The sequence below is a fragment of the Lepidochelys olivacea genome (genome assembly GCF_965140295.1).
Source record: "Lepidochelys olivacea isolate rLepOli2 genome assembly, chromosome: 11".
Classification (NCBI taxonomy): domain Eukaryota; kingdom Metazoa; phylum Chordata; order Testudines; family Cheloniidae; genus Lepidochelys; species Lepidochelys olivacea.
Window position 1 is genome coordinate 45,721,638 of NC_140421.1, and position 27,281 is coordinate 45,748,918.

The 27,281-nt window shown below is 41.5% G+C and overlaps 1 protein-coding gene across 1 annotated transcript in view; it reads right to left on the minus strand.

The window, feature by feature from the left end:
• CCDC141 (coiled-coil domain containing 141) overlaps positions 1-27,281 on the minus strand; it is a 151,999-nt gene that overhangs the window by 109,784 nt on the left and 14,934 nt on the right. Inside the window, exons 3-5 of the mRNA XM_084642594.1 lie at positions 12,430-12,621; positions 9,203-9,311; positions 3,709-3,962 (exon numbers count right to left, since the gene is read on the minus strand). Coding sequence (XP_084498720.1) covers positions 3,709-3,962; positions 9,203-9,311; positions 12,430-12,621 — 555 coding nt within the window. The remainder of the gene's footprint in view (positions 1-3,708; positions 3,963-9,202; positions 9,312-12,429; positions 12,622-27,281) is intronic.

Consider the following 27,281-nt stretch of genomic DNA (forward strand, 5'->3'; position numbering starts at 1 on the left):
TTAAGAATGTACTGCTGCTCCCAGTATCCATTGTTCTCCATGGGCTACAGGACATGGCTTGAGTGGACATACTATGTCAAAACAACAGTCCATCGAGCCCACTATCCTATCTACTGACAGTGGTCGGTGCCAGATGCTTCAGGGAGAATGAACAGAACAGGGCACTCGGGGTTGTGGTGCTGTGGCAGAACATTGTCCCAAAATGTTCTCCATCAAGACAGTCTGGTTTTGCATCGGCTTCAGGGGCGGTTTCTGCATGTCCATGTCTGTGTTCTTCCGTCTCTCCACAAAGAGAATTTCCCTCCACTCCTCTCTCTTTTTATCCCTCTTCTGGATGCTGTCACAAGGTCCCCAAACATTTCATCTTTGGTCTTCCTTTTCCTGCCCTGGAGATTAGTCAAGTGCTCTGCAGTTAAAGGTTCTGTTCTTGGTGGCTGCAGGTTGTCACGTAAAGAAGCCGGGGTAGCTGACAAACAGAAAAGGCAGTTATTGAAGTAATTCAGGTCTCGAGGGCAGCAATGATGAAATTACTCTTTCCTCAGTTTTGAAATTCCATTCCTATAATCTCTTCCCAGTCTGGGGGCAACTTGCAAATGTTAAGACGTTTCCACATTACTTCCCCTTTGCCTAGGAACCCTGTTCTAATCCAAGGCTGCTGACATGGTGCATGGCTGGTGACTGGCAGCAGGGTTTGGAGGTTTAGGCTTGGGCTTCACCTGAGTTAGGGGTAGGCAGCAGGATTTGGGGGGTTGGATGGGCTGGAGGGTTTGAGAGGTAGGTGGGTGGGTAAGGGTTTGCTGGGGGGCAGGTTAGTAATTGCATGGACAATTACTGCAGGCAGTCCTTACATTGGAAGATGTTCCTCTGATCTGAGTCACCAAGAGGCAGTCAAATGGCTTATTCAAAAGGGCAACGGACAGATGGAAGATATGCAGTGATGTTATTCACCAGAATGGTCCCTCCAGAAGTGCTGCAGGACGGGAAGGGTCACTCTACTTATAAAGGTAGCCCTGAGAAGGCTGCTATGTCTTGCAGTGTTTGTGCCAAAATAAAGCATTATCTTTGCCTTAAATTCTGTTTTCTGTTACCTGCACTCGATACACAAAATGCACAGCTAAATAAGTACCGCTCTCCTGTATATTTTCTGAACCTGAGGGCTTCATGTTGTTGCGACTCTGATTACAACTAGCTGAGTGCCTTACAATCTCTGTGATTTAGTGTCTCTGTCTTTGGGAAATATACCTCATAAAATGCTAAGACAGAGGAAAGCTCAGGGCATTGTGAAGCGAAGTATTTTTTATATTGTATTATTTTTTCTGTAGCTGGTGTTTCAGTAAACATGGCTACATTACAAGGTTGTTTTACAAAACCATTGTGGCACAACTGCTTTCATCAAGGCAATGGAGGTGAAATGTCCTATCCCCCACCCATGGTGGTCGATGGGGAAAAGAAGGGAGAGGGAGGTTGGAGGGTAGATGCCGGCATGCTGGAGGGCTGTGGGAAATGAAAATATCAGGGAACCAACCCCTGCAGAGCTGGAATCCCCCATGTGGCCACCATCTTGAGCATGCTGGGAGCCAGGGTAAAGCTGAGCAGGCTCGGAAAGGCTCCTAGCTCACATTTGCCCAAAATGCCCATGTCCATCAGGCACTTGGACCAAGCATCTGGTAAAATCACTTATACAGTTTTATAGTAATGTAGCACATAATACTTACTGGCAGAGGTCCCCTTCTCAGCACTATCATGCTGGGAATCCATCTGGGTTTCAGGTGCTGTTTGTTTCTCTGGGTCTGGCTTCAGCTCTTAGATTTCCCCTGGCCTTCACGGGAAATCTCCTCCTCAGAGTCCTGGTCGGGGTCCTCCTTGAGGCTTTCAGCACTTTCCACAACATACGGGGGCTCGGTGGTGGCCTTCCTGGCAAAAATCCAACCCAGCTCCTCAAAGTCGTGGAGCCCTGCCAGAGGTCCTGTTTCTGCCCTTGGTCTTTTTTGTAAGCCTGCCAAAGGTCCTTTCCTTGGCAATGGCATTGAGCTGTACCCTGAGAGTGATACAGCCATACACTTTGCTATATGCTCATGTACTTGTGCATTTTGGCAGCTGCTGTTAAGACAGGAGTGGACCATCTACTCTCCCTAGATAGCAAGGAAACCCATGACCTCTGCGCCGCAGCACCACCAGGCATGGCTGCTACAATGCTGATTACACAGAAAAGGATATACAGCTCCAGTACCGTGTAATTGCAAATAGGGATCTCCTAGTTGTGAGCCAGCATTTAAACAGGGCGGTAACGTCTGGCCAACATGACCCCAGAGCACTAGAGGGCACACAGGTAAACAGACAGGGCAGTCCTAGCGTGAAGCAATGCAGTTTGGGATACAAGTGGGAGGACTGAAAAGTTAATCCGAAATACAGATGCTTCCTTTTTCTGTACAAACTCATTCTGAAATGAACCTAATCCATTTTCAAAGTGGATTATCCAATTCGCACTAATTGGCCACTTGATTCAGAAAAAGAGTCACACTGTGTGAATGCGAGCCCATTTTAACTGGAAAAAGATGCAGTTAGTGTGAGATAAACCCCACTGTGTAGACAAGCCCAGGAAACTTTTTTTGCCCATGTTTAAAAAAATGTCGTATAACTGTTTTATTGAGAAGCTCTATCACCTCTGTACTTTGGAGAAAGGGTTTGAAATTTGGCAGGGAGCTTGCTCTGGTATCAAGGATGTGTTGTTTGCTTTTCCTATGAAAATTCACCCAAATTTGATCAAGTTCAGAGCCTTTAAAAAACTCAACTTGCACATATTAAGTAGAGACTTGTTAGAATTTGGCAGCCACATTGCCCAAAGATTCCATCCTCACTGAGCACACTCCACCCCAGCGATGCAGGAGTTGAGCAGGACTTGCCCCTGCCTGATTTGAATGCAAAGGGGTGGGAGGATAGAAACAGAAGTGGGGAGGAAGCCGAGGAGGCAGGTTGAGCAGAAAGGGGGGGCTTGGGTATATATAGACACAGAGGGGGAGGAGGGCAAGAACTGGTGTGTGTGTGTGGCGGGGAAGTTGGATAGGAGCAGAGGGGGATGGAAATAGGAGCTGGGGGTGGGTTGACTGCAAGAGAAGGGAAAGGGACAGGCAGCGTGCACAGAGGCAGAAGAGTACCACTAGAACACATTCCCCTCCAGAAGCTGGCACTGAACTGAGGAGTCCTGAGTCTCTGTATTCCTCTGCTTTTAGCAAATAGCTGTGAAACCACTGGCAAAGTATCTCTTTCTCCTTCTATTGACTGGTCCACAAAGAAGATGATAGTCTACTGCAGCCACCAGTTGCTCCATTAACTCATGTGACAAAGGTAAGTGCAGTGAAGCTAATGGTCTGAACCCTGCAGATAACCCATGTGTGTAGGGGTCAATATGATTCCATATGATAGGATTTCTGTGGGAGAGTTCAGGTTTTTTTAACTTAGAAAATTACATTAAAAAAAAAACTACATTAAAAGAACAGAAAGGTTGCAAAATCAAGCTGCCAAAAGTTAGGGAAAGGCCAGAAATAAGGTTGTGTAGGGAGACATGCTTAAAATTTAAATCAAAGTAAACAAATCAGTGTACCAAACTATCATCCAAATACACTGTAACCCCTTCTCCTGTAACTCTCCCCACCACATATAACAGTTTCCTGATTTTACTGTGGCTGGCCTAAGTGTTGGATATCATACCTGGTTTTCTTGGTGATGCCAATGACAAATTTGCAGAACCTGCTCTAGTCCTTGGCATTGCTGCTTCAGATATTTGTCCAGTTGCCTTCTCCTGTCTTGTAGCAGTTCAAGGAGACTGTCAATTTTCAAGCAGCTGCTGTGTGCTCCTTGAATCAACTCAGGGTTTACATTAGGCCCATCAGATTTGAATTCTTCTATGAATTCAGTCAGCTCGTGGCTTTTGTTTAAAAGAGCCAGTGACTTTTCCAAGAGCTCTGTAAGAATAAGATTACTCATGAAAAAACATGCTAATTTTTATTAATATACTCAATCTATAACTCATCTTTTAGCATATTTAAATATATGTATTTAAATACTGGAAAAATGGTAAGTGATCAATATGGCTTCATCAAGCGCTCTTTAACTGAAAATCAGAAAGGAATCCTACAAAAAGTGGAATCATGGACAAATTGCTGACAATAAGTACAAAAGAATAGCATAAGCATATACAGACAAAATCAGAAAGGTGAAGGCAAAAATGAGTTACACCTAGCCAGCAACATAAAAGGCAATAATAGGAGGTTCTATAAATACTTCAGGAACTGGAGAAAGATGAAGGAAAGTGTACTCTACTTCACAGGGAAGGAGAGCTAATAACATATGATATCAATAAGGGTGAGGCATTTAATGCCTGTTTTGCTTCAGTCTTCACTAAAAAAGTAAACTGTGACCAGATGACCAACACAATTAATATTAATAATAAGGAGGAAAGAATAAAAGCCACAATAGGGAAAGGATGTTTAGATAAGTTAGATGTATTCAAGTCAGCAGGGCCTGATAAAATTCACTGTAGGGTACCTAAGAAACTAGCTGAAGCAACCTTGGAACCACTAGCGATTATCTTTGATAACTCATGAAGGACAGGTGAGTTCCAGGGGACTGGAGAAGGGCCAACATTTAAAAAGGAGGAAAAGGCAGACCCAGGGAATATTAGACTAGTTAGAGTAACTTTAATTGTGGAAAGATACTGGAACAAGCAATTTGTAAGCACCTAGAGGATAGTAGGGTGGTAAGTAACCGTCAACATGGATTTGTCAAGAACAAATCATGCCAAACCAATCTAATTTCCTCTTTGACCGGGTTACTGAGCTAATGGATAGCAGCAGATTTGATGTATCTTGATTTTAGGAAAGCTTTCAATATAGTCCTGCATGACATCCTCATAAGCAAACTAAGGAAATGTGATCTAGATTAAATTAGATTGAAAAACCATACATTAAGAATAGTTATCAATGGTTCGCTGTCCAACGGGAGTGTGTATCTGTCCTGGGTCTGGAACTACTAAATATTTTCAGTAATGATTTGGATAATGGAGTGGAGAATATTCTTATAAAATTTGTGGATGACACCGGGCTGGGAGGGGTTGCTACCGATTTGGAGGATAGGATTAAAATGCAAAGTGACCTTGGCAAATTGGAGAATTGGTCTGAAATCAACAAGATTAAATTAAATAAAGATAAGTGAAAAATACTACACTCAAGAAGGAAAAAAATGTACAACTACAAAATGGGGAATAACTAGTTAGGCTGAAAAGGATTTGGGGGTTAACAATGTGATGCAATTGCAAAAAAGGCTAATATTCTGAGATGTATATACAGGCATGTCATATGTAAGACAAGGGAGGTAATTGTCCCACTCTACTCAGCACAGGGATCATCTAGGTATACTTGGTCCTGCCTCAGCTCAGAGAGCTGAGCTAGATGACCTCTTGAGGTCCATTCTAACCCTACATCTCCATCTCTCTCAGCACCTTCTGGAAGTCACCGTCTTTTATTGCTTTCATAGGGGCTGGGGGGGGGCGCGGAACGTACATTCGTATTTTTCTCTCTGTGTGTGTATTAGAATAAGAATGAGAGGGAATATATATGTGTGTGTATGTATATGTGAATACACCCCCCATATTAATGCAATAAAAGGTGGTGACTTCCAGAAAGTGCAATGTGCAAAGAAATACTCTTCCAAGGAACGTGAGGGAGGCCTCATAAGTAGATTAGACAAAGTGCTAGCAAACATATCATGAGGAACAATAAGTTATTAATTCCATAGGTGACATTCTCTGTACTGATTGATGATATGAAAGCTGACCTGCAAACTCAACAGTGGCACAGTTTTCTCGAGGTTTAGTTCCTTTTATTTCATTTGCACTAAGAGGTTTCTGCAGACCACTGCAAAGCAGAACAGTAACTGCCTACCTTGCTTTCTCTGTGGACCAGAAGCCTCTAGATGTTCTGGTCTTCTGTACAAAACCCAAGTAAAGGGCTTTGTATGCAATAACGATACAGATGTTTGGGAAGGACAGAATCCTTCCTGTGATTGGGAGCACCTCTACTACCTAGCTCCAACTGCTATTCTAGTCCATATGGACTATACGTAGCTGGAGTTGCTGCTCATCGATGCCCTCCACCAACACACATGGCAGGTTGGATCAACATACTTCACTGACTCACAAGCTGCATTTCTGCTATTGTCCAGTAGCACGAGATCCCTTAGCAGATGTTTCAATGAGGAGAGGACTAGGGCTTTAGGTTTTTTTGGAATAAAGGTATTTCCAGGAGGGATTTGAAGGAGATAGTGATGTGGTGACTGAGGAAAGGAGTCTTAAGCATGCAATAAGGTGTGTAGATGAGAATTGCAAAAGTACCTGCAGGGGGTAGTTATGCATAGAGCTTGTGAAAAACAGAAAGTGAGAGTTCAGAGCATGAATGGAGACAAGAGCAGAGATGGACAGAAGTCGGACTATGCAGGGCCTCGCAGTCAAGGACAGGAAGCTTGAATTTGATGTAGTGCATATGGGGAAGCCAGCACATGGGTTTGGAATGTGTCTGAACAAAGTGACAGGCTAAGTATTATGGAAATGATTTTGTTCTCACTAATATGGGTGTATTTGAGGGGGACTCAGTGAGAGTCCAGTTCCTCAGGGTAGAGGTGGTGAGAGAAATACTCAGGCATTTCCAAGGCCAATCATAGTTAGCTATGAAGAAGCTCCACTCTCTAGCTGAGCCCAAAGAACCTTCAGTATAAGCACTAGAACTGTCTGGAAACAAATTCCCAATCCAATGGAAAACTCTAAAAAAAAAATATCAGAATTCTCCATTGAATGTAAATTCCAAAATTTTATTTTGAAAACAGGTGAAATGACACTTTGTTTTGACCTTTTCAAAATCTTTCTGAGGCTCCCTGAGCTGTCTGGAGCCCCAGGAGTCCACTAGAAGGATTGCCCCAGTGTCTGGGAGTCTGGAAATTCTGGCAGGCCACCTGAGAGGCCTCCAAGGGTCTGGGAGCCTGTAAATTCGGGCTGCCAAGCCATCAGGAAACCTGCCTTGTTTCTATCTGTATTTCACTGAAATCATCACATACCTGTGGAGGGTTTTGATTTAGGCCAATTAGCATTTTCCAACAGAAAGATGTTCCATCAGAAAATTTCCAACCAGCCCTAATAAGCATCTGAACAAGTCTGAAACAATCCATCTAGCAGAGGACAGTAGTACACAAAACGTTTATTACAAGATGACATCCTGCACAAGCTGTCCTAGGTCTGCTACTACTTTTGGATGAAGTGACCAACCCTTTGTTTCTTAGGTTTCTCCATAAACGTTAGAATAAAAACTTGGAATTTAACAGGGATAATTCTAAAGCAAAGTCGCTCATTTCCCCACCCCCAATCAGGTGCACTCCCAGCACACAGCTAAGTTTCCTTTTTAAACTTAAAGACACTTGTCACCATAGCCTGGTAGTTCCAACACTTTGTAAAGAAGGTCATTCTTTCCAGCAACTTTACTGCTGAGTAAGTAGGCTGTGCCTTTCTCATAGAGACAAATCTAAACATGATTTTCATTAATTATATGACCATTTATCCTCCAAATTCTTAGCACTTTGGAAAGATATAAACAAAGAAGAAAGGGAGCATTTGCTACCTCTTCTATCCCTCTAGGTAAGAGTCATGCTTCTCAAGCCTATCTTTCCTCTGGCAAACAATTTCATTTGATTGTTTCAATTATGGACTCTCTTGTCAGCAATGACAATCAATCACTGTCAGGTATTCCAAGCTAAAATTGCTGTGTGATGAGCACTTCAGCCCAATAAAGATTGAATTGGGACCACCAAGCCCATATTAAAGTTACCTGAGCTCCATTCACTACAGTCTCTTGAGTAGAATTGCATCTGATTCAGAGTGCCAGCATTTGAAGCAGCTAGATTTCTTATATGATGCAAAAATGTTCAAGTTGCTACTCTACTACTGAACAATCAACTACAGTTTATATTTTCTGCCAGTTGTTAGGTTTCCTATAACAGGTTTCCATTAACATTTAGTTAAAATTACACGGCTGGAGTGTATGGATTTGTGAAAAAAAAAACAGATTTATGAGGGATTACAGTCTTTTACAATAGATTGCAATTGTACTTAGTTGTGCAAAGAGATTGCTTCTGAGATGGTGGGAAGGCACCTGCCCCCCACTTTTAAAAGATTAGTGTGTTGGCATGGCAGAAAATGCTTCATACAAAGACCTTGATTTTAACATTAATGACCCATCTGCTGCATTTCTTGTAAAAATTTGTCTAGTATCGAGAAGAAAACATAGATGTGCAACTGAGAGATACATGTGGTATTGTGGGAGGTGAAGTGGGTGGAAGACTTTATTTCCTGGCTGCGATCTGACTGCCTGCAACTTCACTTTAGGCTGTTAATGGAACCTCCCTGCACATGGTGACAAGACAATTCAGCAGGGGAGTTATACAGAGGGCAGCTCTACAAAGCCAGAAGCAGACATCAGGGAAGCCAGTACAGACAGCTGGAGTCTGAGGTTGTCTCGAGGCCAGCAGTAGCTCATTTCCCCGCCCACTCCACTCCTCTTACCCCATACACTTCCAAAAAGCTCAACTGTTATGTAGGAGCCTGCATATGTCACACACTGTTCCACCGTGTGCACGCCCAAGAGGCTGTGGGAGTGCTATGAGAGATTGGCACCAATGCAATACCCCTGCCCCAAGCTTCTAGAATAGCTCAACCCTGGGGCACAGGATTATAGCAGGCCAGCTGGTAGCCACCGAGAATGCTCCCACCTCCACTTTCACCCCACAGGAAAAGGCAGCTGGACGAAGTAGTAGTGTGGGGAAGCCAGGAGGGGGAAGAGTTAGAGGAGCCAGGAGAAGTAATGGAAACAATAGGGAGGCAGCAGAGGGGAGAAGAGAGAGAGCTGGAACAGTTGTTTAGGGAACCATTATTAATTAACAGTGCTTGGCAGATCAGTATTTAGCAGGTATGACGTTGCCGAGCACTGAGCAATACTCTCCCTCTGAGCTCTCTTTGCAATTAAAGAAACTGCCATAGCAAACATGATTTCATAAAAGAAGAATTTATTTGGGGAAACCAAAAATATGCTTCAAAGCCTAGAAATTCAACCGACTAACCATGTGACTGTGAGCTATTGGCCAAAGAAAGGAACCCGTGCCTTACCTTTCGTGTGCTGCTCATGCTGATGAAGGAGCTTTTCCAAAGACTCAGTGTTCTCAAACTCCTGGGCATTCTGAAGGAAATCCTCCACTTGGTCAATTTTAATAGCAAACTGCATTAGGAATACAAAGAGAGAAAAAGCATAATACAACAATCCTTAAAGCCCAGTATGTTACAGTACACCTAACCTATGCCTCTGGGGACAACTTCTCAGACTAGCAAAGAACGGTATCAAATATTTCTGATGACTTTCAATTACAACTTCCCAGTATAAATTTTTGGGAGCAGCTGTTTGTCCTCTGTTTTCATGAGGTTCTGATTTGAATCGATCCCTTGTCTTGTTGGATATTTTCTGATGGGATTGTGATTACAGTTTGTCTTTTTATGAGGCTTTGCTTCTCTCCTATGGTCTCTTGGCCTCCAAGTCCATTGATAAAGTGCTCTTAAAGGCCCGCGTGAATTTTAAAGATTTTTTTTAAAAATCCTCCTAATCAAATATTGAATGAAGCTTTCCCCGTCACAATCAATTTTTATCCAAGGCTCCCCTCCAGATCCTCTCTGGCATATTAAAATCCAAATTCCAGCCATCTTTGGGGAAAACTTTGGAGGCAGAAACAATCTTCAATCTGATTTTTTGAAGATAAAAATTGGTAGTCAATTTAAACCCACTAATGTTATTGTAAAACATTAATAAGCAAATTACAGTGAGGTCATAGCACCATGATTGTTAAGGTTGAGACTAGCTTACTGCTTAACAGCTGGTTTTTCTAAGTGCTCTAAAATCCAAATACTTTCTCAGATTGTCCTGAAAATTGCTGGGTCTCCTGGGGCTGCAGGGTAGAGTTAATGGTCCAAATCTGAGGTTATTTGATCTAGGGGTTCTGGAGATAGAGCCACCTATTATGATGTCAACATTTTACAGTTCTTATAACTTTTTGTACACAGTTGGGACTCAAACTATAGCTCTGAACTTCTCTAAACTGGAATCACCTGCTTAGGACTGATCTCAGCTATAGGAAGCCATATTTATTTAGAGTAAAAGTTGGAATGACAATGTGGCTCAAGCCAAGCTGACAAGGCATAGAAACTGATGATGTTTGCTTTAAGTCTGTATTTTTTGGGTTTTGTATAGGTGCCTTTGATGTTCTGGAAGGGTATGAGGCACTGCTGGTCAACCTTAACTGTGCATTAGCAAAGATCTGTGACAGTGAATTAATATTACAGCTTACATCAAGTTATTCTTTTGGCTAATTGTATCCTCTATTTCTGGTGTCATACTGTTCCTTCGGTGGGATAAATGCTTAGTTGTAATTATTAGAGCCATTACTAGACCCTGACTCGGAACACCCCTGAACTTTGGATCAGCATCCAAACCCAGACCAGAATCTGAATTCTGCAGATGACTTCTATCCTTATAAGTGTGACCAGCACCCCAGACCTGAGCACATCAAACACTGGGTTGTTCAAAATCTAGACTTGAATTTTGCAGCTTTGTGCCATCTCTAGTAACTGGATTGCTAAATTAAGGAAGACCAAATCATTAAAGTTCGCACTTGGACTTCAGTATTATCAAGAATATGATGAAATTAGAAAAGAAGGTGAAAATTAAACTCCCTGCTTTGCTTGCCTATTCTCACATTCTACCCTTTTACTCATGATCTTTATGCTACACAACAAATCCATTATGCTTCAACATTTGGGATCTGAATTTGATTTTCATTAAAGAATATCCTTGATATAATGTTTGTGCTTTATCATAATAAAGCAAAGATTTCACAGAATTGCATGTTGTCAAGAAAAACATTTCAAAAATAGGTTTCAGAGTAACAGCCGTGTTAGTCTGTATTTGCAAAAAGAAAAGGAGTACTTGTGGCACTTTAGAGACTAACCAATTTATTTGAGCATAAGCTGTAGCTCACAAAAGCTCATGCTCAAATAAATTGGTTAGTCTCTAAGGTGCCACAAGTCCTCCTTTTCCGATTTCAAAAATAAAAGTCTAGTATTGTCATTTAAGTCTATAAGACAATTGATATTTGTGTCTAACTTAGGCATGACTAAACATAATGGGCCAGACTTTGGCACTGCTCCAGTTGCTTTATATTGTTCCCATGGCACAGAGCAGCCTAAAAGGCAGCTCAACCAGTCCGTTAAGGATTTCCCCTGCATTGGGGAACACTATAGAGGCAGTAAGTTACCATAGTGGCTCCTATACCAATCTCTTCCTGGCTCCTTGATGTTAGGACTTGACCTGGGCATCTCTGCATCTGGCTGATCCCTGGCTGCTGGAATAGCTTGTGGATACTACTGGGAATCAGCAGAGTTTGCCTCAGCCCTGCTGCTGTTCTAATTTCTACCAGGCATCAGGACAGTACAGAATCAGCCTCAGGATCTGGGGTCCAAGAAGGCGGATTAAAACAACCCTTGGTCTCCCACTCTTGGTCTTGTGCCACATGTAAACTTTTTGAAACAAAGGCTTGAAAGTCCTATGTAATTGTGCACTCAACTTTTGGAGCAAATCCAGCCCACTCCTCTGCAAATGCAAAGGCAAGGGATAGTTGAATTCAGTGGGCTGTGCAGGGAGTGTGTATAACCCTGGGTTTGGAGTCCCACCCTGCATGAGCTGCCTGTGCAGAAGTGAGTAGGGGTGGGATGTACAGGGGCATGGGCAGGCTGGGAGAGGGATAAGACTGGGAAAATTGTTGCTAATCTCCTATCTTCCAGGAGTTGGATGCTGGTTTTGTGCGGCTGTGCATGCTTTTTGCATGCTTGTGCATGTGGTTCTTATATTTGTCTGTGCTCAGATGGCTAGACAGTCAACTGTCTTATTTGCAAGCACAACTATGATAACTACACACACATTTTAATACACAGCCTTGAGTCCTGGGTTTAAGAATTTGGCCCCCAAAGAGTCAAATAATTTGAATCTTAGATCTATTGGGTTATGTCCATGCCCAGTGCAGTATATAGGTACAGCCTAATTTTGAATGATTTTTCATTATTACAACTTCTTTTTTAAATAAAACATTAGTAAGAGATATCACATTTTTACAGATATTCCTTCTAAATGTTCTGCTCATTTTCATCCTGGAATACCCAAAAACAGGAATGCAGCTGAGGACTTTTTAAAAAAATTAATTGGCCCTTTGCATCAGTAGAAATAGAATGTAACAAACTCTTGGAGGAATTGGGATTTGTTTCAAATTAAGTGGCATTTCATTTTAAATACAAACCTCCAAAGCATTTTCAAAAAATACTGCAGTAAGTTTCAGAAGTGCTCTTCGCTTTTCTAGCATAATGATGAGGGCATCCCAGGCATCCCCCAGAGTCTGTGCCATGGCATCATACACCCGGCTTTGCTCTTTGTTTTCCTCTGCACTCTTGTCTGCTTCACGTAACAGGTCCCATACTTGATCTTCCAAACACTGTATGCAGGGGTGGGGGAAAGAGATATAGACAAATTTGTTTTTTCTAAGCAGAATTCCAAATAGCACAATGATATTACTTTGGGATACATTTTCAATATGATATCTTTTCAGTTATCCACAACTCTCCTATTATTGGCATATTTTCAACATAAAGTATTAATAATAATGGAAGTGTGGCTATTCCTAGATAGTGTATCAAAAATTTACCCTTTGAATTCAGTTCTGTACTTTGACACTCTCTCATAAAATCCTGGTGAGAAACAGTTCTAAGGGGATCCATCATTCCACATTTAAAATTTACATTCAAATATGCTTAGCTACTTGAATGTAAATCTCTACTGAAACTAGTACATGCTCATGTAATTTGGATATTCATTTGTTAGAACATTATACAGCTAATCAACGCATCCTCCTGCAATGTTGGAGGCAAGTAAAACAAACAAACAAACCAACCCAAATTAAAGCCCTAAAGATATAGCATACAACTCAAATGTAATTACTTCACAACACACCTAGAATCCAGGGGCTAATTAGATTAAACTACATATGTATTGTCTAAGAAAGGCCATAGATTGCATGCAGTATTTCCAGCTCTGCCTGCCACAGTGTTCAAAATGAAACACAAAATTACAATGTTCGGGTTATCACAAGAACGAGTCTAGAGTGTTTCATGCCCTTTACCACAAGAAAGGTTAACTATTATGCCCTTTCTTGTTCATGTTAAAATCTTCAGAGTGTCTAGAGAGTTGATTGTTTGTACTATACGTGTTTTTCATCTTGGGTCTTTATCATGAGAATAGATTAATAAAGTGCCAATTTTTGCTGTTATTACAGGTATTATCACAAGAATGTATAATGAGAAGAGGAATCTATATAAGGCAAATTAAAATCTATAACAACTCATTCTCATGACACAGACTAATAAGAACAGAAGATAGGAAACCTTAACATTCTCATGACAGAGATCGAACTGAGAATTGGAAATAACAGAAAACTAATTCATTATTGTGCTAAGCGCAGGATCATAATCTCAAAAACCTCCCTAGATGCTTCCCACACATTCTCTGTGAATGTGATAGTCTGACTCTGAATCAGGTGTTAGTCTCTCCTGACTGAAACAGGGCTTTGGGAAACACTTCAATACACAATGGAACCATTATTCCTGACTCAAAAATTTTTAAACAAAAACAAGCATTTTAATCTATCTCAGCACAAGACAGACTAAAGAAAAGATCAGTAATTTTTACTCAGTATTCAAAATAGGAACTATGTATAATCTGATACTGCAAAAAAAATTATTAGACACGGGAATAGATCCAACAAACCCATTATTTGAAACAAATATTGCGCAATACATAGACAAAGTGTGGTAATTAGCTTTATGTTCTCAGCAGTTTCTGCGCTAGCCTTATAGTGACAAACCCATCTCAAAGGACACACAAAAAGTCAATCTTTTTAAACAACTATTTACATTCCCGATTTTATCTCCTGAATGATAGCACAGTACTGGGAACTGCATTCTAATCTTGACTCTGAAAATGACTCCTTCTGTGCCACTGCGCAAATCCCCATCTTTTTCTCCTTAGTTTCCCCATCTAATTATAATAAAAGACGAAACCCTGAAGCTCACACTACTCTTTATTTAAGCAGAAGCCCCACTGATTTCAATAGAGTCTTGCCTGAGTAAGAACAAAGATCCTGATTCTGATGTCAATTACACCAATTTTACACATGTAATGCTGTTGAAATCAAAGGAGTGGTTCCTTAAATGACACAGATGAGAGATCAGAATCAGGCCTGGAGTAAAAACTGAGTAAGGCCTTGAGGATTTAACTTCATCATAATAATACTTCCTTTCTCTTCATTTCATTAATGCTTAGTTATCTACCTCACTGGGGTGCTGTGGGGACTAATTAGCTAACATTTGTGAAGTTCTATATTCAGTAAGTGTTAAGTACCATTATTATTAGTCGTAAAAAGAGAAGTACTGGCTCATGATAACTTTTACACCACAGATTTTAAGGCTATATGATTAAATGAAATTTAGAAACCAGCTTTATCAAACTAATGTTAATGGTTAGGCTTAACGAGCCATTACCAAGCTCATGCAAATTTTAAAAGAAAATTCATCTTGCAAGACAATCTTCAGTGTGTGTTTTTTTAAAACTGCTTTCTTTGTTTTCCTTTTATGGGCTTGCATCATTATTTCCTACATTATCTTTTTATAGTGGCATAGCTATATAAATAATGTTGTCTATGTATTCAATTTGCCTAGGCATATGCACAATCTGTACAAAGTCAAGGAGACACTCTAATGCCTAAGTGTTCTATTTAGTCTAAAATATAAGCTATCTTCTGAGTGTTAACTCCAGATTGCCACAGATGCTGGACAAGTGCTAGGCCAATAAGTCTCGGAGAGAAGTTAGCTTGGTTCTTCAAGTCAAAAGGAAGAAGAGTAACTCCATGCCAGAAACTTGTGGAACTGAGAGGCCAGAGTAGGAGAGAAGATAACATATGTGAATGGTGGGAGTTGCAACTCCATATCCTTTCTTCACTGCTGAGGCTACTCAACCCTCAAGCTTGTGCTGTGACATCTTTAATTATCTGGGAACAAAGTGATTACTTTCTGCCCTCCCACTGGAGTTTGGGTGCTGTGGAGAGCATCCTCCCATCAGGTCTGCTGCTATGCAGGGAACCATCCCATCTGCTCCTACTGATGAGGCTTTGAGAGTTCTCATGACCGAGGTCTGGAGAGAAACATCCTGCTCTCATCCTCCACCCCATGACACCAGCACTTGGAAGGGCAGAGTCAGAGAAGAGATTTATATCAGAGTATATGTAGGGTGGGTTGAACATTTCTGTCAAAACATTTTGATGGAAAATTGGGTTTTTGACAAAATGAAATTTTTATGAGATGTGTCAGCTTGCTGCAGAAAGTTTTGACTTTTTGTTGAAAAACTGAACTCCCAAAATCAAAAATATTTTGATTTGAAAATGCTGCCATGGTGCCTCCTGAGACTTGTAGCTTAGGAACCTCTTGAATTCTCTCTCCTCTATTGATAAGCCCCTTCGTTTTCAGTTTAAACTGATTTTTACTGAACAAATCCCGTGTTTACAAACAGTATTATTCCTTCCCCCCGGCCTCTCCCTCCGCCCCGATATTCACCCTACTTTTCTCCAGAGAGTCAAAATTTTCTGCAGGAAAAATAACTATTTTCTGACCAACTATAGTACATGGCCCTTCTGCATCTCCCCGGTGACAGCTGCAAAGTGTCATTGGGAGTCATGATCACTTTAAAATTCTCTCACTGTTAAGTAGAGAAATGTGTCAGGCAATGCATTGAACAGGCCTGTAAAGCCAGAAGAGGTAGTTTGAGAGGCCAGTTACCCCACTCAAGGTGTCCAGAATAATCAAAATGGACACTGGGTGAGAGGAAGATGGTCCCTGGGAACAGTTAGTGTTTGGGAGGGGGAAGATCTAGGAAAAAGCCAGGCTATTGTTCCTTTGAGGGCCTGGACCCAGGAGCCTTGGAGAGTGGGAGGGGCAAGGCTCCTCTCTCTCCCAGCTGCCCCAACAGGTGTTTGTTTTTCGGCTCACCTGGGAAGAGGACTGGGTGTGTGAATCAAAAAGGAGGCTCCAAGACCAACGAGGGAGAGCTCACTGAGAGGAGAACTCTGCCAGGACACACACAAAGGGCTGTGGAAACCCTGAACTAATGGGGCAGGCCTGCAGGCTGTGGAGGCCAGGCCTTGAACCAAGCAATCCCAGAAAGGAGGGCTGTGGAAACCCCAAACCTAGGGGTGAACAAAAAGGGGGCTCTTTTGGGAGCTGGACTATGCTGAATAAATTGGATCCCAAGAAAGGTGGAATCTTCTTTTCAAGACATGTGGCTGTGAGTAGATTATTTCCAGCAAGCTGCAGGGACACGAAGGACGCCATGGCAGCGGCACACCATGCGGCAAGAGGGCACGCTTAGAGACGGAACCCCTCTAAAAGGCCACATTTGACAGCTGGGCTGGAAATAGTTATGACTTCAGCATGCTTCCAAGTGGTGGTGAAGGAGTCCCTTGGAATAAGTAGGTAGCAGGCTCTATGGCTGCACAACCCTGTTCCACATGTAATTAAGTTGGCCCCTACAAGGCACCTCATGCAGCCATCCATGGTACTGCTGGCTGGTCCCACCTCCCTCTCTGGCTTTAAAGCTCCTGAACGGAGACTCCATAACTCTCTTATGACAATTTTCAGAGTAGCAACCGTGCTAGTCTGTATTCGCAAAAAAAAGGAGTACTTGTGGCACCTTAGAGACAAACCAATTGGTTAGTCTCTAAGGTACCACAAATACTCCTTTTCTCTTATGACAACAACACCCTTCTGGGCTTGTTTCACTGGCACAATAGCATCCTGAAGGTCCAATCCAATAGTGTCCAACAAATTAAGAATAATGAACACAAAATCTTCTGCCCCACCTGGGCTCCTCTTCAAACTCGGGCTCCAAAATCTAAAGTAACCCTCTGCAAAGGATTCACCCCTACTTGGGCCCTGTGGCGTCCCTTTCCCACTCTTACAGAGTGGTGCCTTTCAGGGCTTTCTCCTCTGGAGACCTCCCCAAGCTGTTAATCCTGAGGGTTTTTTCCTCCCTTTTGGCTGCCTGCCCGCCTGCCCTGCCTTTTCAGGGCTAGCCAAAGGAGACACCACTTCCCCTCCCCCAGCAGTTTTCTTCAACCAGATTAGCCTGCCTCCTCATCTCCAGGGGATTCTGAAAACCTTTCCCAGGGAACTCCCTCCCTGCTTTCTCTTCTTCCTGTCTCTTTATCGGACCCTGGTGTCCTCTATCCAACCCCACTGGGACGCACTTAACTGATCACTGATCCAAGTCCCCCTTACAGACCATGTTCAGTTCTACACGGAGCACTGCAGTGGATCACAGGAAAATTTCCACTTGTCATAACTATATATACACACAAGAGGAGTGCTGCTCTTATCCAGCCCCTCACATACCAGCCAAGTTACCAATGTAGGTCCTTGGTTAGGTTAATTTCAGGCATCCCTGGTATTCCTAGTAAAAGATTAAGCATACTGAAGGCAAGCTTGCATTATTAATGTAGTCACTTTGCCAGTGTTGTTATATAATGCTGGTAAAATCGGTGGTTAAATGCATTTTGTGTTTATTTCTTTCTAATGATGCTAATTATTCTAATACATTTGTTTCTTAGCTTTTGCATGCTGAATACTAATGGACAATTTTTTTTAATTGAAACCATTTGCCAATAGGTAAATGAGCACACTTGACTATTATACGCTTCTCTCTTTAGATAGAACAGTTTATGCATTCAATAATATATTTTAGTCTGCCAATTAGTTTCTAATGCCAGCTGTTCCAGTTATCATTCATTACATTTCACAGACAGAGTAAAGATAGAATCTGGCATTTATGTTCCTTCAAAAACAAACCTAGATATTGATTCTTAAAAACTATCTTGAAACCACAGCTGGCCTGTTCTCACAGTGATTTTACAAGGCCATCCCAGTAAAAGTATAATATAAATTTTGGAGCCTTTCGTTACCATGAATACATATGCCAGGAAAATTCATTCCTATTTCAGACTAGCACAAATGAAAGAGAAAGTTGCAAGTACTTATACATGTCATGCTGCTGTTCTGTGTAGTGCTAAATTTCACCTAAATAATAGACACTTAGTCCCAGATCCCCAAAAGTATTTAAGTTCCTAATTTCTTAATGGGGCCAAAATACCTGTGAGGATTTGGGCCTAAACTAACTATACAGGGTAACGTAACATTAAATGCCCAGAGACTGATGTGCCTATGGTCACACAGTTTAAATACTGTCTTCCTCTTTCAGCTAACTCAACAAATTCAAAGCAATAACAGACTACAGTTTAACACTCAAGCTATTTTATTCTTGGGGGGGAAATGGATCCAGGGAGGGTCACGAGCCAAGAAATAAGACATGAATAAGAAAACAATTAACCTGGGGAATGGTTTATGGTTTTTACTCATACTTTCCATAGGCTCAGTTATTGCTAAGTGACGGAATGTGAGGAGGACACAGGAGGGGAAAACTGGCCAAAAGAGACATTTCATTTAAAGATTGGATTGGTGTCCATCCCTCCCTTCTTATCATTTCAAACCCAGCCACCAGAAAATAACTGCCACATCCTACAAATAGATTACTTAGGTACAGTAATTGCATTGTCCATGTGTAGCACCTCCGGTTTAACGATAATTAAGTCAAAGTCTCTCTGCTAATATCAACTTGCCCTTGCCCTTGTAAAATGTTTAAACAGATAATCTGAGAGTGCTACAGAATTTGATTCTAGTTAACTGTGTGTTTCCCCCTCCCCCAAAGATTCCTGCTTCTTTAAGCAGTAACAGAGCCATGTACAGGACAGCACCTTAAGCAGTGGGTAAATCAATCACAGGACTGTAATATTTAGGGTTTGATACCAAGGGTGAGATCCTCACACTCCTCTCTTTACACCAGAAAAAGGGCTGGAGTGGCATAAAGGGTCCCTGAGAACCCCATATCCAACCAAGGGAGCATTCCCCCAGTGCAGGAATGAAGACAAAAAACCTTAAGGCTGCTTCATGAGGATGCCCTTCAAGCCCTGGCCTATGGAGCATGCTGAGGGTGAGAGAGGGGGTAACAAGGGGTCAGGGCCATCGCATGAAGCACGGTGAAGATTCTGGGCAGCTCTGTAGCTTGTAGAGCAGCCCTGGGACACTGATGTAACTTGAGACCCAGGGCTATCCAAGTTACTCAGGGGGAGGGTGTCTCTCCAGCCCCCAGCTTGGCCAGGGATCAGGAAGGTGCAAAAATGGCTTAAATCCACCATAGCCCTCCTTCCTCTTGGCTGTGAGTTCTGGGCTGCATCTTAAAGACGCACCACAGGTTCTCACCCCCAACATTTTTTTTTACTACGCCAAAGATTGTATGAAAGGTTGTGTGATTTCTTGCTACTTCTATAAACTAGATTTCATATTGCAAAATAGTTTCTCCCCTATTTCTAAGCAGGCATTATGTGATGGGTCCTGTAGTCTCCAAGGATACATCTCTCTATTAAAGATGCCATTAAGCTTGTTGAGATTTTTACATAAGGTTTTTTCTGGCATAAAACGATTCCTGATTTCAGCAAAATTACACATAAAATAGAGTCATATTTTTGTAGCAAACAGTGGCTTTAGTGACATGTTTTATTCTCCTTTCTCCTGCATTTAAAGAATGCATATACACAGACCTGTACATTTGTGGCAAAATTTTGGAGGAGACAAGGTTACAGTATCACAGTTCAGGAAACTATTAAAAAATGAAAGAAAAAATGTGTACAATAAGTACCAAACTACCTGTGCAGAACAAGATCTCTGAAAGTTCCCTCATGACCTCTTGGATAGTTAACAACTACTCCTTTACCCAATTCATGCTGATTGTCCTGTAGTTTCAGGCTTCTTCCAGCTTTGTTTTTTCTATCCATATCTTACAGCTTGGGCGGGAACAGGGCTTGCTGCTTACTATTTCTCTTTGCCTCATTGAACTACACTAAACAGATGTTCTGGAGACCCCCACTGCAAGATTATCTGTCTGAACCTTTGTTTCCTTGAAGTTTTGTCACAGATCTCCTCCTTTACCAATCTCCTATAAACTCCATCTGCTGTCAGGTCTCAGAAGTCCTGGTCTTGCAAACAGTGGATTCAACTGAAAAGGAGTACTTGTGGCACCTTAGAGACTAACCAATTTATTTGAGCATAAGCTTTCATTTGCTACAGCTCACTTCATCGGATGCATACTGTGGAAATTGTAGAAGATCTTTTTATACACACAAAGCATGAAAAAATACCTCCTCCCACCCCACTCTCCTGCTGGTAATAGCTTATCTAAACTGATCACTCTCCTTACGTGTATGATAATCAAGTTGGGCCATTTCCAGCACAAATCCAGGTTTTCTCTCCCCCTCCCCCGCCCCCGACACACACAAACACACTCTCCTGCTGGTAATAGCTTATCTAAAGTGACCACTCTCCTTACAATGTGTATGATAATCAAGGTGGGCCATTTCCAGCACAAATCCAGGGTTTAACAAAAACATCTGAGGGGGGGCGGCGGTAGGAAAAAACAAGGGGAAATAGGTTACCTTGCATAATGACTTAGCCACTTCCAGTCTCTATTCAAGCCTAAGGTAATTGTATCCAATTTGCAAATGAATTCCAATTCAGCAGTCTCTCGCTGGAGTCTGGATTTGAAGTTTTTTTGTTGTAATATCGCAATTTTCATGTCTGTAATCGCGTGACCAGAGAGATTGAAGTGTTCTCTGACTGGTTTATGAATGTTATAATTCTTGACATCTGATTTGTGTCCATTTATTCTTTTACATAGAGACCTGGATTTGTGCTGGAAATGGCCCAACTTGATTATCATACACGTTGTAAGGAGAGTGATCACTTTAGATAAGCTATTACCAGCAGGAGAGTGAGGTGGGGGGAGGTATTTTTTCATGCTTTGTGTGTATAAAAAGATCTTCTACACTTTCCACAGAATGCATCCAATACAGTGAGCTGTAGCTCACGAAAGCTTATGCTCAAATAAATTGGTTAGTCTCTAAGGTGCCACAAGTACTCCTTTTCTTTTTGCGAATACAGACTAACACAGCTGTTACTCTGAAACCTGGATTCAATTGGAGATTTTTGCATCAATTTCAGTTTGCAAAAAAGTGTTCATCTGGGTCCCTTCACTTGCATGCACACAGCCAAGAATATCACAAGTGATTTACATAATTTAAAAAAAAAACAACATAATTAAGATCCACAACTGGCATGATTAATGTGCTCATTATGGCCCAATCCTGCTCCAGTCAAAGTCAATAGGACTTTTTGTTGCTTAATTCAATGGGAGTAGGATTGGGCTGTTATTCTTCTACTGTTAAAGAGGCACGCTTTCTGCCTGGGTGAAAGGGCCTCACACTGTAGCTGACAACAACTCTGCTTCTTTTCAGAGCTGATGAGATATTTGTCAGATAATATATACTACTAATAGAAGTGAAGACAAGTTCCTTCCTGGCTCCACAGCCAAGGGAGCTGCTTTGCTTTAACCTTTCTACAGCATATTTGAGAAATCATTCCAATATATCAAAGCAGCACTGGAGTGAAAAGCTAATTTTAAATGCATTTTTAAAGGTACATTTGTGTTGCTTTAGAACCAAGAGGTTGTTTAGATCCAAGAGGAACTGAATTACTTTTACTATGTCAGAATAGCCAGTTCAAGCTGCCTAAACAACCTACCCACAAGACCAGGAGTTCTCAATTCTCATGTGTGCCTGTGTGTGTGTTAGAGCTACACAATTCAGAAATATTTTGCAATTTCACCCAAACCTATAAAGGCACAGTAAAGAAAAAAAAAGTGTTAATACATTGCATTTCACTCATCTTGGATAACAAAAATAGCCTAGTGAGTTTTGCTTTCCTTGTGGTGGCAAAACTTCACTCTGGAGCTAATTAGTAGTAGCCTTAGCACAGGGACCAAAGATGGAATGGGCAAGAGAACAAACCACCTGTTCCCTCTAAAACTGGTCACAAGAGTATAGTGTTGAGGACAGAGTGGAGGAGCAATGTGGGAGAGGGTACACATTGCTGCTGCCTATGCCATACCTGTTCTGTGGATAGAGGATTATTATTTGTTTACAATAGTATCCACTTTCCAAACACTAAGGAGGATTGTCTCTGTACTGCAAAGTTTATAATCCAAGTATGGCATAAAGGATGTTAAGTCTCCAGGACTTTCAGTCCAACATCTTTCATGAGCACTAAATTTACTACAATAATATTAAAGAATTAAAAGAAAAGGAAGAACCCTTCTGAATTCTTGTGATCACGCACAGAAACCTCCATTTTGCTATGTGGCCATTAGTCAGGTGAAATTTAATGATTGCACAGACATTTCCTGTTTGTGTGTTGTGAATAAGGCTGAAAAAAACCCTATATTTTTACTTTGCAGAATTTAGCCAAAATTAATGTTTAGCAGCTCATGCAAATCCCTCCCCCAGTATTTAACAAGACAGCATGCAGCCCAAGCCCAGGCAAACATCTCGTCAAAAAGCTTCTCAAGTGGAAGAGTAGCTACTCCTCCTGTGCCTCCATTGTCTGATCTGTATGTCTCTGACTTCCAGGTATGGTAGAGCACTGTAATACCCTGAAGCATTTAGCCAGCTGGTGATCTGCCACAAATGGAGATGCCTAGGACAATGCTTTACTGCTCCCAGAAGTTGTAAATGACTTCATTTAAAGCCATGGGATTATTCATATTTCCTTCCGTAAAACATCTGTCAGCAATCTTTCCACCCCACTACAAAAGTTTTGATTGCTGGCTGCCCACCAAATATAAGCTGCTGCCACAGGGAGGAGGAGCAGTTTAAAATTATGGCTAGGCTTCATAAAATCCCAGTTGGTGGAGCCTGCTGACAGGGAATATGATGAGTCAGCACAGCACCATCTGCCCTGGGTAAAGAGAGAAGGTAGTCGCGACTTTGTACCACTACAGCCTTCCCCTGTCAGGCTTCCTGCTTCTGGGGACCTCTGTCTGAGCTTACTCTGGAAGAAACTGGAAAAACCCTAGGCCGAACCTGGTCCTGGTGCTTTTCCACCTTCATGTTAGTGGAGTAGCTTTGAATAGCGATTAATCAAAATCCTAGGTACAGCGTCAAGTAGACATTTTGGGGGAGGGATCCAGCGCCTGAGGTGGGGAATGGATGACATTAAAATATCTTTGCCTATGTGTGTACCCCTACATATATCACCGGAGTACCCTGTTCTCACTTACCAGGTTTACCTACTGATTCCAAAGCCAATCGGGTATACTAATATTTACTCACCAGCCTCTGTATTACAAGGTTAAACGTCTTTAAATAAAATAGAGCAAAGCAACTAGTTAGGTAAACACAGCTTGGATGTGAAGAAAGAGTGTAGCTTGAGGCAACAATGCCCATTATCATGCATCATCAATCATTTAGATAGTTCCTAGTATTTTTGTTAAACAAGCTGTAGTGCAGTAATGAGCATTTTGTCTCCACTATGAGTAGCATTAGCAATGCTGCGTGTTTGGGAAAGGCTGGAGGAGGAGAAGGTGAATGCAGGCAAAGTGTGGAGAGCTGTTATTAAATACTTGTATATATAACAAGTACATTCTGCTTTCGTAACAGTAGTTTCAATATTACTCGTTTTAAAAGTTTATGGGAAGATAATTAGTAACAGAAGGGAATATTATATATTTCCTTTTTATCCGGACATAAAATGGTCTCCTGCACAGCAATTTTCTAGGAATGGTAGCATTTATTATCCAGCATGAGGTTTTGCTAACATTCTGGATCAGCTCTCTAACTAATGTAGTGTAAAAAAATTAAATGAACATTTGCTATTCATGGTTTTTGTACTAATTTAACATCTTGCAGTACAAAAGTACTAGTTGAAAGAGCAGGCATGATTTAAAACTACAGGTAAAATATTACTTTCAAAACTTCTATATATGCGATAAACCCATGCATATACATTGCTTTGACATTAAAGTCAGAATTTGCAACAAACCCTACACAATTGCCATAGTTACATCTCATTCTTAATACTTCATTGGGAAAATACTGTGGAGATTGAGATACACACGGCAGAAACTGTTGGCAAATGCTGATGTTTTAAAAGTGCTGACTGCTGCATTTTATGTTTTGGAATAAAACAAGAAAAGCTGAAATAAGGGTAGAGGGGCAAGGGAAGGCCTCTCTTTCGGAAGTTTCCTTTATGGTTTTCTCCCTCCCAGTCACATAAATCGTGTCACCCAGTGGGATTAGAATCAATAGGTATGACTAAGCCAATTATTTGTAATCAGCCGCAAGGAAGATTTAGGTTAGATATTAGGAAACACTTTCTAACCATGAGGATAATTAAGCATCAGAATAGGCTTCCAAGTAGGTGGAATCCCCATCAGCAAAGGTTTTTAAGAATAGGTTAGACAAACACCTGTCAGGGATGGTCTAGATATACTTTGTCCTGCCTCCATGCAGGGGGCTGGACTAGATGACCTCTCGAGGTCCATTCCAGTCCTAAATTTCTATGATTCTGTGTGTAGTCATCTTGATTTTATATCAGCCTCAACATGAGGACTTCAATAGCACAGATATAGGTGTGATGTTTTTTGCAGGAGTGGTGGGTGAAATTCTGTGGCCTGCGGTGTGCAGGTCAGACTAGATGATCATAATGGTCCCTTCTGACCTAAAGAAATATCTATGTTAAAGGGAAGCTCCAAATACTAACAACTTTTCTGATGACTTTAGACAGACAAGTTGAATATTTAGTGTAGGCCCCTTTCTTCTAAAAAGGCTTTTCACAAATCTAATTGGCTCAGTAGTTTAAAATATGTAATTAATAAGCAAGAGGTGACTGCATGCCAAATTTGTTTCATTGTCAGAGTAAAATATGAAAATGTTTGAAAGAGTATAAATGGTTAAAAGTAAACGAAAGAATTTTTTTAAAAACTATCTCTGATGTTTAAATAACCCAAGGTGGTATTAGTAACAGAGAAAAAAGTTTTGAAATATATGGTATTGTAATACTCACTTATAAAAATCACAGAGATTTATTGGGACACTGCAAGTACCAACTCCAGCACACACAGGCAGGACTGAACTTTCTGCTAACCTCCCTCTTCCCCACTCCCAGGTCAGAACAACAACATACAAGACAACAACTTAACACTAAGATATAGCATATCAACTGGTGGAGTTGCTGTCTATATTAAACATTATAGCCTCCCCCAGTTACATAAGAATCTAAACAATAACTCCCAGGAATCCAAGTAGTCTGTCATCCACACAGGTTTCCTATATTCAGTCATGGACACTTCACTCATAGTTGGATCTAGATTATCAGAGAGGCTGATTATCATAGAGGACATGAACGCTGTACTCTCTGTTGAAGATGGCAGTGTGTTGAAATCCTGAAATACCATGGCAATTCCTCCTCCACAGGCAATCTCCCATTACAATCCATGGTAACTTGTTGTGGTACTTCCAAATCCTCTTCTGCATCCCTCTGGAATACTTGCAGAGCTTCCTCAGTGTTTGCCTCCCCTTTCTTTAAGTGAATCTGTGCCTTAGTTCTCAATGCACTACAAAGGGGGGGACTTCTTGCTTTTTATATCATATTATTTTTGCGTATTACCTTAGTGGGGGATGTAAACATTACAAGTAGGTTTAATGCATGCAGCAACTTACAATCATTTTATAGAACCTAAAAACATCCTTACAAGTTTAACACCTATCTTGAACGACACTAACAGAGGTGAGCTGGTCTGGTTTCCAGCTATGAATTTGTCCATTCTCAGCTGATGCCTACAGCCTTGGAAAGAGCTGGCACCTGGTCTCCAGCTTCACGCACCCGATCATATTTCCCAAATTCGTCATTATAACTGGAGAATACACTGCCAGGTAGTCCAATAGTTTCTTTTCGTTGCCTTCTGTGGCTGCTTCTGTCAAGTCAATCCCTAGCTCTTTTACTCATTGGGCTGCTTCACAGCTATTGATCTCTGCAGTACAAATTTTCTTTCTTTTTCAGCACTGGATTGTTCTCCATGGATCAAACTTATTTCAGATCCTGGGTCCAACAGCATTGTGGTTTTCCAGCTGTCAATGTCTCCAGACAAACGACAACAGGCAACTGAGCAGCTCTTCACAGGGGCCGTTTTAATAACTGCAGATGGTGGCCTTATTTCATTAGCAGCTTCTAGTTTGGCTTGGTGTGGCTTTCTTCTGCTTGTGCAAGTCCAACTCCAGTGACCTTTTCCTCCACATTGCTTGGGACCCACTTGAGAAACAGTCTCCCTCGTATAACCCAGAAGACATCTGTGAATAGCTTACACCCGTGCCTTGAAATTTTTTAGCCACTTCCCTAGCAATAATTGCTTGAAGTGCTGCATATAAAGGAATCACCCTGAGGCTGGGAATTAACAGCTGACACCTTTAAGGAAACCCCAATTTCTGCTTCCACATTTTGAATTCTGTGTAGAATGTGGTCCATAGGTTTATCCAGTATGGTATCTTCTTTCACCAGAAGGTTATGACGTTCCCTTGCTAAACCATTTATAAACTGACTTTTCACATAGGATTCTCTCATAACTTGTCATTGGCCAGAGGCCCCTCCCTGTACTGCTAGTTCCAGATTTGGCACAACAAATTCTGCTTCACTTGAGCCACCTCCTGACATGCTGGCTCAGGGAAAGACTTACTGAACAGTCTCCTTGGTGTACACAAATAATTATGCAGGGCTTCCCCATCCTGCCTATTCCTGGCTTAACATTCCTTCTAGTATTTCAAAAGGGCCAATCCCCCTTCCTAACGGTCATTTAACTATTAGCACAACTGTTTAGATGATGGATGATCTGCACAGGGAAGCTGCTGGTAACATGCTTTGGCATTACCATCCAAAAACACTGTGCTGCTTATTCATCAGTCCACTCGTTCACAGACAGCAACAGCTCAAAGTCTGTCAAGTACTCACCGATTTCAGTCTCATCTGCTTGACCAGCAAATTTCTTCTCAGGCGAATTGCTTTTGCCATCTTGAAGCTGCTGCCAGCAGTTGTAATACTAACTTATAGAATCACAGAG